The sequence below is a fragment of the Sinocyclocheilus rhinocerous genome, unplaced genomic scaffold (genome assembly GCF_001515625.1).
Source record: "Sinocyclocheilus rhinocerous isolate Xijiao unplaced genomic scaffold, SAMN03320098_v1.1 scaffold395, whole genome shotgun sequence".
In the NCBI taxonomy this organism is placed as follows: Eukaryota; Metazoa; Chordata; class Actinopteri; order Cypriniformes; family Cyprinidae; genus Sinocyclocheilus; species Sinocyclocheilus rhinocerous.
Genome location: NW_015660890.1, coordinates 1,965,222 through 1,977,628, shown reverse-complemented (window position 1 = coordinate 1,977,628; position 12,407 = coordinate 1,965,222). Strand labels below are relative to the sequence as shown.

At 41.8% G+C, this 12,407-nt stretch overlaps 1 protein-coding gene across 1 annotated transcript; it reads right to left on the bottom strand.

Annotated features, from left to right (window-relative positions):
* Positions 1–2,477: 2,477 nt before the first annotated feature.
* On the bottom strand, positions 2,478–11,512 carry LOC107726047 (transmembrane protein 168-A). Its single transcript, XM_016535521.1, has 5 exons — positions 11,405–11,512; positions 9,515–10,680; positions 8,031–8,173; positions 5,451–5,716; positions 2,478–3,863 (listed from the first exon to the last, which is right to left on the bottom strand). The coding sequence occupies exons 2-5, from the start codon at positions 10,601–10,603 to the stop codon at positions 3,316–3,318; spliced, it is 2,046 nt and encodes a 681-aa protein (XP_016391007.1). The 5' UTR covers positions 10,604–10,680; positions 11,405–11,512; the 3' UTR covers positions 2,478–3,315.
* Positions 11,513–12,407: the final 895 nt, after the last annotated feature.

Sequence of the window (12,407 nt, the reverse complement as noted above, 5' to 3'; positions counted from 1 at the left end):
AGCTTCTCTCCCATGTTGCCGTGTACGATCATAATGAAATTTCCGTGCGACTGCCACTAGGGGGCGAATTCCGACAGTCGTGTCCGAATGTCGTGTGCAGTGGAAAGGCCGCTTAACACTCATAAGCAGTGATGCTACACTGGATGCGGCACGACACGACATGACAAATCCCCGACAGTAAACTGCCTTGTTCTATTTATGAGGTACTGACACAGAGTTCAAATGTCCTGTGTAGACACTAGTCAGACTCAACCTGTTGCGACGCGGTGGTGTCGCATCCGGTGTAGACACGATTCACTGTTCCGCTACTGTTATTACTCTTGTATACAAAACTTCGTATTATGCTTGTTATAGAGTGCGTGACGTCACGTGCACTACCGCCGGTGGCAGTAGGCAACAGCAGTGGCAAGCGACCACCGCGGTGACGCGGTTGTCACGGCGACCGTCACAGCTCTAATTGTGTGCTAATATAATTAACTTTATAGTTATTTTCTTGATGTCAATAGGGGCTTTCGCACAAGGGGAACCTTTTCATAGTTCCTAGAACTATTAGAGGAAGTACCCACTTTTTGGCGTGTTCACACCACAGGAACTAGGAACGGTTTTAGTTCTAGGAACTCCGTTTGGGGGAACTAAATTAGCTCCTACTTCAGAGTAGGGTCTAAAACAGTTCTACAGGAACTACCAGTGTCGTAAGTGTACGCTGATTGGCCAAACGCATACAAAACACACATTTACCTGTTATTTGCAGCATTGTGTTCTTTTCTCAGCCTCGGTGATATGTAACACTGCAAGTTGTCATAGGAGATTTAGTCAGATTTTCATGCCCTTTCAATCGCGTAAATTGTGCGTTTACATTCCATCTTCATTATCACGAAACCCACGACACGCAACAGAAACAGCTCCCATCACAGTGTCCTCTATTCAGTGGTTGTTGACGTCCGTAAATGCCTCGAATAAAGACATCGCTGTCAGCCGCTTCAGAGTTCCTGCTGCCAGTGTGAATGCAACCAGGAAAACAACACGAGGGAGAAATTGGTTCTCTAGGAACCAACAAGATGGCTAGCTCCTAGTACTAAGTTCTTAGAACTACACGGTGCAAAAGTCCCTAATGTAACCCCTTTGACTCCTTTGATTCCCCTTTGATGTAACCCCGTTTCTGCCATGGGAGGCAGGTGCACTAACAAGGACGCTAAACACTGCAGCCCCTAGCATCAGTCGCTAGTGCGCCTCTTGAGATCAAAGGAGTGAGGTTTACCTGCACAGCACTTACAAGCTGGCCTCTGTTACACTCAACCCCTTAAACCTCACTCCCATCCGGGTCACGGCACCAATTCTACTCGCAATGTTCGCCCTGAGCAGGATTTGAACTGGCATCTCCAGCACAAGCGACATACTAAAATGTTACACATAATTATAGTATATGTTTTACAACTGATTTGTCTCTGGTAAACGCCATGAAACTCTGCACGCTCTCACGAGGAATCAGTCTTAAAACATGCATTGAATATCTTCAAATTAATTGCTTGTTGACTGCAAAGCACCTTGTGCGTTTCCATGTTATGATTCTGACCCAATTGTGCAGTTTCATAATATGACTCTGACATCTGCTTACTCACAGCTATGTATCTGGATTTGGAAAGACACACAAGGTCCAGATGAGTGTGCGTGTGTTTGTTCATCGTGATCTGACTCAGCAATTCTCTATAGGTGAAGCAGAGCACTGCTAATTCAGTTTAGAGGATGAAGCTAGCTTTAATCTAATCACTGCATAAAACAGTTCTGCCGTATGTACATGAATCACTGACCTTAGCAAAGATGCTACACTCCGCCTCTGCTAACAACAGAGAAATGTCAACAAGTAGTAGGAACTGGGTTCTGGAGGGTAGGTAATAAAACTGACATAAATGTTCCCCATACCTTTAAGAGACAAGCAAGGAAAGGTTTTCCCCCTCACTTTGAAAGATCAGCCTCAAGGTAGCCGTAGTTCATCCACCTGCTGTGCTGAACTAATAAAATGCATGAAAGTGACTCTAAAATGTTGCCTGGGAGATGTGTTCAGCTGCAGTGAAACGCAGGTCGTGCTCTCTAAAGGACAAGAATGAACAAACTGACAATCACTGTTTCCATGACATCACATGCCCCGTTTTCACATAACTGAAATGCTATATATGTGCATTACAGCTATATATAAAACAGAGTCAGGTGCTGCATCTCATTACTCTACCTTGTTCCCTATGTCCTGAATCAGGATATTGTGACCATGAATTTGCATGGGAAAAGAACTAGAGCCTGTATGAATTGAAATACTGATGACTCAATTGTGTGCATTAAAACGTCATTGGTATTTCAACAACTGTAACGTAATAGAACTAGTGATTCTGATGTTTCATTTACTTTCAAAAAGTGCAGTGCTATATGCAGTCAACCTCCATTTTTTGGCTTGAAAGAGACAGAAAAGATTTTCAGTATAAGGTTAGTGTTTTTACTGTGCATTGTGGGAGTTTAGGAGTGAACGTTTCATTGCACTGTAATGATTTTGACAGTGAGGCAGTCAGTAGTGCCAGAACAAGCTACTCTAACTAATCATCACTAAAAACAGGTATTTGCACATGCTAGAACACCTACTTACCAAATTATTTATTTTAAACAGTCTTTATTAAGGGACACTGGTCTGTTGAAAAATAATTGAAGTCAACTCTTCAACACAAAAACCCTACAGAGAATACAAAATAAAATATGGTTTAAACATTGGCTTTTGTAGAGGTCTTGGAAAAACAACTAATCCAGACCTGCTCTACTGCTTGTCAAAAAAGAAAAGTAACAACCTTTTAAAGATACAATTAGATTTCTTGATTTACTTTGCCTGAGACCGAATACATTGCAATACACATATTTCACCCAAATCCCAAGAAAACCCACTAAAAACTTAATAAATTAACACAAGGCACTTGGCACTGACAGTCTCAATACGGTATATGAGATAAGACAGTGGCTATATTGTGTATATATGGCACACAGATAAATAGAAGAACCTGTCATATGACAATGGGGCTCAATCCTGTTCCTAAAGATCAACCTACCTGCAAGGTTAAAAGTTTTTTGGGGCTGATTTGAAAATTAGGTGCGACTCTAAACTCTAGAGGAAAGTAGATCTTTAGAAGCAAGACTGAGCGATCCACATTTCCCATCCATAACTGATTAAAGTAATTTGTTAAAGGCAACTGAACAGTCAATAAAGGATATCCCACAAATTGCATAGAAAAGATATATGGTGATATATGTACATTGTGTAGAAGCAAACCAACTGGTCACCTATGATCGGACTAGTTTAATCCCTTGCCCCGTGTCTAGTATGCTGGGAGGGAACCAAGAAAGTTTCAGTCTTCTGACGCAGCGCAAACACACACTACACAGCCACAGGAGGTTGAGTCCGCAGCACCAGTTCGCCATAGCCACCAGTGGGTACGTGGCCTTGGGGAAGTGCGTTTTCCAGTGCTTGGCCACATCGCTTCCGGTGGGCAGGTGGAGAGCGTAGTCACTCCAGGGTTTGGACACGCCGTATATAGCGGAGATGACCCGACCCCTCTCTGACCACTGCACGCCACTGTCAGGATCGCAGTTGTATTTCACCCACTCAGTGGTGAAGTCTCCCAACCGAGGGGCTTCCTGGGCTTCGGCATCCTGGACAGAGCTCATCTTGGCTCCTTGTACTGCCACGTACATCTTTTCCACCTTTCGAACCGCCTTCACCCATGGCGCAGAATTCTCAGTGTCCAGGACCAGGATGAGGCGGGAGGAGAAGCCGGCGTTCCGTTCCTTCCACATATCAATGATCTGCTGCAGACGCAAGCAATCGCCACCTGTGCACAAGAAAGTTTGTCAATCAATGGAAAGGAAGGGTGCTTCTTTTCTGTCCAAGTCCAAGTGGCCAGAATAGGCTGTACGAGACCTTAGGGGCCAGTTTTACAAAACCGCGCCAATGGCCGTGGAAATTTCTGCGGGTGATTTACTGACAACACTCAAATTAAAGAACACAGATGCAACATCTCATTTCCATAATGACCAACGCAATCTACCAAGCGCAGCGCAAATTAGCATAAGGATATGTTCGGATTCGGATAATGTGTTCTTCTGGCATTCAAAATAAATTAATATGAAAAACCTTCTATCACGTGCTCTTTGTTCTCTGTGGTGCCTCCTCCTAGCAACAACAAATGCAGCCATTTCAAGCGCAAAACAGTTTAAGACATGCTTTTTTTGGGTGTTAAATAATGCCACAAATACGAGTAATCTGATGAGCGCAAGCGTTAGTAAATCACGTTGCGTGATTCATTTGAATACTCTCCTCTCATAAATTTTGCATCTGAAAGGGAAACCCCTACAAATGCATATTCAATAAGATCAGGCGCAAATATACCTTGGTCCACACCTTTTCAGCACTAATTCTTCACTGTGCGTCTTTAGTAAATCCTGACAGTACTATTGATGAGCGCAAACGTTAGTAAATCACGTTGCGTGATTCATTTGAATACTCTCCTCTCATAAATTTTGCATCTGAAAGGGAAACCCCTACAAATGCATATTCAATAAGATCAGGCGCAAATATACCTTGGTCCACACCTTTTCAGCACTAATTCTTCACTGTGCGTCTTTAGTAAATCCTGACAGTACTATTTTAACGCCAAAAGACGGTTTGCGCTGGCACAAGCTGTTAATAAATCTGGCCCTTGGTCGTTTACTACCAAGGTGTTGCCAACTCTAGACTAGTTCAAACAACGCGACTATTCAATCATCATTGCACCAGCTTGAATTCGAGAAATACTCATTCACAAATACAGAAAGTGCTGATAAGACATGACGGGCTGTTGCCGCAGGGGAAATGGAGAGAGACGGTGCGAGCAACACGGAAAAGGTGTAAGAAATCTGACAGTTTGCCACACTGCGGGAAAGACTGCGAAAAACGCTCTGCAAGTACCTCATTCAAAAACTGAATGAGGATTCCTGGCTGTTTCTCACCCACCCTGGTTTGATCAAACAGTATGACAGAGGCTGTGACATCCCATATCGCTCATAAGGATTAATACCTCACTGAGTTACAGGACGCACACACAGGCAGGAAGATAAAGCATGGTGGAGCGATGGAGCCAAGATATATCTTTACATTTCGGAAAGCTTTCCGAACGATAAATTGCTGAAGCCCAGCCAAAATAAAAGCATTCGTGCCTTGATCTCTTTTACAAAGACCTGAAAAAGCAATATTGATTTTAGCATTTAAGACTCTATGATATGAATAACTCCCGATTGGTGCATGACATACAGAAATAAATTGAGTTTGGGTCTTCATCCATACATTTTCACCTATACACGCTGTACAATTCATAACCTTAACTCTCAGTTAATTTAGATAATTTCTGCCCTACAAATTGCACCTGCTATCCAGCTCTTACCTGCCAGAGTCCAGTCTCCGCTGGGAAGTGTGTGGCCACTGTAGTAGAGGATGTAGGTGTCATGCCGCGGGCCTTCTGCGGTGCAGAGCTCCAGAAAGGAGCGCAGATTGGCCTGCAGGGTGTCCAGGCTTAGACTGGTGGAGTAGTCACATCCAAAGGTCTGGATGAGGTGGTGGGAGAAGAGTCGCTGCACAGCGTTCAAAGTAGCTGTGGAGTGCAATTCCTGGGCTTGCCCCGGAGGCAACAGCAATGGCTGTCCATTCGCACTGCATCCAATCGAGAAAAAGAGGATAAAATGATGGGTGAAATGTGAAAGAGAGGCTGATGCTTCTGAATTGCTAACTGGGTCACCTTGACCTTATGAGTGTACACTGACCCATGTACAAAAAAAGAAGATTGATAAGCACAATGGAGAGTGAATTAAAAAAGGCTTAGATGCAGAAAAAGGTACAAAGAAAAGGAGAAAGGCCATAGTAAGGATGATGTTTATACTTTTTTGAAAAATCCAAGCAAGTAATTCAGCAGCTCCTCGCAGGGTCAACCTGACCGGTTCTGCCTTTTTAAAAGAGCACAGCAAAGCTTCCCAAAGATTGTGATTATAAAACCAAGACCAATTCTTTGTGGTGGCAGTGTTGAGAGATTATTTCCCATGCTTGCTGAAGACTAAAATGGCGAGTCTAAGGCACAGTGACCCATGAAAACTACCCAGGCAGGTGCTGAGCTATTCAAGCGGAAATGACCGCTTCTCTGAGCTCGTTTGTCAGGACTCTTTCCTTCTCTCTCAATCTCGTAGCTTTCCTGTTTGATCCTATTTTTTCCTGCTCAACCCATCCCTGGTTCAATGCCTCTCGTTCCCCAACACTTTAAAAATAATATCATGACCAAAGGCAAAATTTTAGCTGAAATGCCATTTCACAAGAAATTTACAAGCAACAAGGCATTTAACAGAACAGATAAACAAGATTTTAATTAAAAGGGCTAATAAATTGTTCACAGTTTATATAAACTATTAAAATGCTTTCTGGGTAAACCATCTGAAAATTTGGATGATGGCCAGAGCTCTTTCCTTTTAAATGTGAGAGGAAACAGTACCACAGCATCTGCTAAGAATGAAAAAAAAGCTCTTACTGCTGAAGGCGAGCCTGTTGACCTGAGCATTTCTCTCTCCTCCCTCCCTCCCCTTTCATCTTCCCAAGAGGCCCTCGTCATGGTAAAAACATGATCTGTACCCATCAAATGGAAGATTACACCTCGCTACATTCCCCTCATGCGCCCGCTCCACACTGAGCCTTTTCACCAAGAGTGCTGGAATACGGAGCGTGAAGAGGCTGTGGAGCTGCATCCTAATCGACATCATAATCAGCGACCTGACTGAAGGGCCTGCCTTGCACCCCACCCTCGCTCTCTCAGTATGCATGGCACATGCTTCCCCCAGCGGGACCAGCAATAGACCAAGTTTATTAAAGGCTATGAGCTTATTTAACGCTAACATGTGTTCATAAGATCCAATCCGGGGGTGGTTTTCCACCCTTCTATTTCTGGACACTTAGCAAAGGACTGATCAAGATGCACATTCAAGATGAGCAAGAGTGGGGCAGCAGATTATTTCCCTTGATAGTGTAATCATGATTATTAATCATCTTCCTGATTTAGATACACAAACAAAACAAGCTGTTTTAAAATACTTTATCGTCATCATAAGTGAAATCACAACCATGGTCAGATTTAAATATCAAAAGCTATTCAGTATTCAGCAACTTGACCTGACCTGAGGAACAACAATGCGAACTATACTGGTAAATAAAGGCCAATCAAAATAGAAGTCATTTGCATATACTGTCAAAGTCTTAAAGGTACAATAAGAAAAACTGTTATAAATATACTTTTGCGGTGGGTACAGATATTTAGCTTATATATATGGATTGACACAAACAGAAGAAACTATTAATCCACAAGCATAAAAAATAGCATTTCAGATAATAATAATAAAAAAAACATTTCCTTTCAATTTATTTTCTCTGAAACGGAATTTCACTTGAAGTTCAGTCTTGCATTGCTGCTAATATTATTACTCTATGATAAATTACAAGTATTTCTCAGTTGCAAGTCACTTTAAGCTTCTGCTAGATAAATACATGTAAATGCATGTGAACTGATTCGACGAAATATGATTCATAAGAAAAACTGTTTCCCAGGTATCAATGTTTGATATATAAAACATCAACGAGAAGCTTTCTGCATGGTATTGATTTCTATCAATGTACTTGTGACAATGTGAACATGCAAGTCAGAAAATGCCTTTGTATGCAGAAGTCGTGGCCTAATGGTTAGAGAGTCGGACTCATAACCCAAAGGTTGTGGGTTCGAGTCTCGTACCGGCAGGGATTGTAAGTGCAGGGAATGTACAGCGCTCTCTCCCACCTTCAATACCACGACTGAGGTGCCCTTGAGCAAGGCACCGAACCCCCAACTGCTCCCCGGGCGCCGCAGTATAAATGTGCACTTTGGATGGGTAAATGCAGAGCACTAATACCATACTTGGCCACATGTCACGTCACTTATATGTGTATGTGCATTTACCTGCTGTAGCAAGTGGGAATTACCACCGCATACCCAACGCAGGTGCCTCCCAAGCAGTTTCCCAGTTCATGGAAGAGTCCATGAGCCAGAGACTCCAGTGGCAGTACCACTAAAAACACACTCATGAAGAGTCCATTAGTGACCTGTGGAGAGGAACCCTTGGTGATCAACAACTCTGAAGTGGATTCAAAGGTACATCCAAACAAACACACTCTAACTTAAAGGCAGAGTTTAAAAAGATTGATATTATACACATCCTGATGTATGCACAAGATCACAAAATCACAATCAAAGAGGCTATGCTGGCAATAGCGTACTAGCTTACTACTCTAGTTATTTAGATTAATTTCAACATTGATATTTGCTCGATTTGATCTTCAATTTTAAGTGTTCTATATCTGTTTCATGACTCATTTGATTAGTTTGTCAGATGGCACATGCTAAATTAAACACGCAATGTGATGACGCCATGTGAGTCTAAATTTAAATTCTACATTTTTCTGTTGCATGCTACATAATGTTTCACATACAATTTGCTTTAAAAATAGAGCACACTGTGCAGTCTTCAGTGAGTAGTATGCTAGTATTCCTTTTGTTCTCAGGCCTGTTCATTTTAATCAAGGGTACTACAGCTTGAATATACCTCTGACTCACCAGCATATACTGTTTTGATAAGCAAAATCACATTTATTATAAAAAAATGAAACATTGCATTTGCTTTACATGCTGGATAACATTAGCAAAGTTGAAAGTGCTTCTAATGACTCATTGCAGCATTCATATCTTAACATTAAATCTCAAGTGGATTACTATAAAGGTTAGATTTGGCTCTTGTGCCCAAGGCCTGATGGCTGGTTTATTGAGTTGTCCCCATTTAACATTATGCATTATTGGTGTAGATAAGACATTATGGCATATATTATTTTTAATATATTAAAAGAATACTTCAACAAAAATATGAAGCCATTTATGTTATCATTCACTCACCCTAATGTCATTGTAAATTAACTTTATTCCGCAGAACACAAAAGAAGGTATTTTGAAGAATCTTGGTAACCAAACAGTTTTGCCTACATTGACTTTTATTGTATGGGTAAAACCAGTTGAAACGTTCTTCAAAATATGTTTTAATTGCTTTCCCCCCCCCCATAGAATTAAAGTCTAAGGGGTCTAATGTTTTGTCCTCAATCGTATGAACAAAAACACAGAGAAAGAAATATCTTCTTTTGTGTTACACCAAAGACAGTCACAGAGCTCAGAGAGAATGACATGAGGGTAAGTTCATGATGCCATAATTTTCAATTTGATATAAATGATGCCTTTTTACTAGCATTCATAAATGTGCCTATCGACACCTTTAAAAGTGGTTTGAGTGATAGGATGGCAATGCAACTGTTACTGTTACTAACAAGTATTTTCAAACAGGATTCATGATATCTAGATAAATCAGAACGATACTGAAAGCATTATTCAACATGCTTTACCTGCCATGAGACGGCCCCTAGTATGATGGTGGACATCAGGCAGAAGAGCACCAGCCGTTCGGAGATGAGGCAGAAATGACGCATGCCCCTGGAGGCCATGGTCCTGTCCAAATTGAGCGTTTCCGAGCGCTGGGCTGCCCACGTCTTCTGACACTCGCTTAGCTTGGTGTGGAAGCACCATAGCGTGACGAGGAACACCATGTGGCACAGGATCCACAAAAGGCCAAAGACGCAGAAGCCAGGGATGACCAGGTACCAAACTTTCAAGTTACCCAGCTTCAAGGCACAGAGCACAAAGAACGCCAGCTCGACGAATGGCAGCGGGAACAGAGAAAATCTCCTCCACAGACGACCGGCTGAGAGAAACTGCTTCCAGCGCTCTGTCGCTGACAAACTGCTGAAGTACACATCCAGAAGAGGCTCGCAGATAAGCCGGCCCAGGTAGCAGCTGAGCGCGAAGGGGTTTGCTTGGATCGCCAAGGACTGGAAGAAGATAGTGCCGGTGATCACAGCAAAGCAAGCTAGATTAGGGAGAGCCAAGGGCGACTTCATGCGAAGGTCCACGATGAGGGCCGTTAACGATAACGTCAGAGCAATCATGGCCAGCGATTTGTGGAAAACCAAGCTGATGCTTGCGACGGCAAATCCCAGGAGCTCTAGAAGCTCGGGTGAGGTGAGAACGACTGGTTTATACGTAGCGCTGCCGCACAGACGTTCTGTTAGGGCCCAAAGCGTCCGAACAGCCACACTAGCGAGCAACAGGTAGTTTGTAACCTGCTCTTTTATGTCGTTCTCCAGAGACTGGCTGTTCAGGAAGCACAGGAGTCCCTGCAGGAAGCCGAACCACAGGTGGAAGAGACTTAAACTGGCCGACTCCATTGAAAAGTAGTAGTAGAGGATACAGGCTATGGCTGATACGAACAAACCCAAGATGAAGATGACCAGAATCATGGGCTCTGCAGTCTGTTCCCATCGTACGTACATTCCCAAGCACACGGCTACCAGCAAATTGAAGCTGGAGAGATACCCCAGACAGCGGAGAGAGGACCACATGTCCACGCTCTTGTCGGATTCCTCTTGGCCTGACATTTTTGAGTAGGCTATAATCACAGAGGATTAGGCCTCACTGCTCCAAAACCAGGAAAGATAAATGTTGATGCATTCCACTAAAATTAATAATAGAACAAAGGGGTGTTAGTAAAGTCAGTGATGCAAATACAAAAATATCAAAAACGCATTCATATAATTGATATATTGATCATGCATGCATGCAATAGTGCATAAATGCATAAAAGATTTCACTCTGGTAAATCAAAGGCTTTGAGTCTAAAGTCCAGTTACACAAATGTGCATATTTCCTTTACAGAATACACTGTATAAACTGTATGTATATACAGAATACTGTTTATATTTAGTATTTAGATGCTGACTTTTAAAAAAAACATCCCAAACGTAATATTCACGGTAAATATTTTGAAAAATATTCACTGTAACTGGAGTGAAAGGTGTGACAACTAGCCCCGGTCTCAGCTTCATATACATGTATACATAAAGACAGAGGAGATGAGATGTTTTAAGCATTTGATGGTTTTGCAAAATTAAAACGATCATACGATTGTTTGACAACGATGTATACATAAAAGATATAACAGTTATGTCGATCTATCCTGTTCAACACAATACGAGTGCCAAAGTTCAGGATTAATAGAAGTCAGATGTGAAACTGCCACATAAACAGCACGGCACAGACACTCAACTTTATCACTGTAAACACTCTGAAGGCATTAATATATCGCGATAACACTTCGAAATGTGAGTATTAACGACTGACTTTTGTAATTCAATTTATCTTCGTTTAAAAATAACACATGCAATCTGAATTATTCTTACATTTGTTTATAACAACGACTTTTTGGCTTCCCGATGTCCATGATGCTTCCGGAGTCGGACTCCGAACTACGGCAGCACAGACGGGTCAAAGGCGAAGTATAAAATCCGCGTTGACTTTGTGCTCGCCACTTCCATTTTTTCAGGTGTTGTTATATTATATATAGTTAATTAATCGGCTTGTTTATTGGATATATATATATAAAAGGATTTGAATCTAGTGCACAAATGTGTTGAATATTGATGAAAAAATTAAGGCATTCTGTTTATAACAAAGACAATGCATTGCTGTATTACTTATTTTTCCCATGTGGCAAAAATAAACTCATATACAAAAAAAGCCTATTTTTGCACACCGCATGTGCAACCTGCACAAAAATAAATAAAAAATAAAAAGGTTCTGACCCTAGGATGTGAATGTTTTGTGGATATTATTGATTAAGTGTTTGTTTCTATCTGTGGGCTGAGTGATGTGAAGAAAAACATAAAGCCATGCATTATTATGTATTTATGGGCAAGCTTTAGTGCTGTAGATAAGATGTTTCAGTTACGATCATTTCTCATTTTTATGCCGGAAAATAAAATACTTAATATCAAGCATTATAAATAAAACCTCTATAATAGAAAGCATAAATCTCTCAGTATGCTTTAAAAACACGGTGGTGAACAGTAATCAGAGAAGTCAAAGTAGGTGAAGCGGCTCGCTCCCGCTCCCTTTATGATCAGCTCCGAAAATGGAACCCATAGCGAAGTGTGGCTTTTTCTCTCCAAGGTTCCTGCGTAGGTAGGAGCTCCCTGACTGGGTAAATACAAGGCAGGCTGCCTCCCACACAAACTTCTGCAAGCATAAAAAGAGAAAGAGAGAGGAGTTATGAGCTCCCATAGCTGTCTACTACCTACATCAAGGAGGTATATAATACCGAGAGAAAGCTATTCTCATTCATTTCAATGGCAGTTGCTCGGCTGGTGCATGACCCCACTGAAATACAGGAATCTGTCATTTTTG

Excerpts from the sequence above, each read along its gene's own strand:
- LOC107726047 (XM_016535521.1), bottom strand. The coding sequence starts at position 10,603 with ATGTCAGGCCAAGAGGAATCCGACAAGAGCGTGGACATGTGGTCCTCT. Across the intron at positions 8,174-9,514 it reads TAGGGGCCGTCTCATGGCAG|GTCACTAATGGACTCTTCAT; the intron begins GTAAAGCATGTT and ends TCCTCTCCACAG. Across the intron at positions 3,864-5,450 it reads CGGAGACTGGACTCTGGCAG|GTGGCGATTGCTTGCGTCTG; the intron begins GTAAGAGCTGGA and ends TCTTGTGCACAG.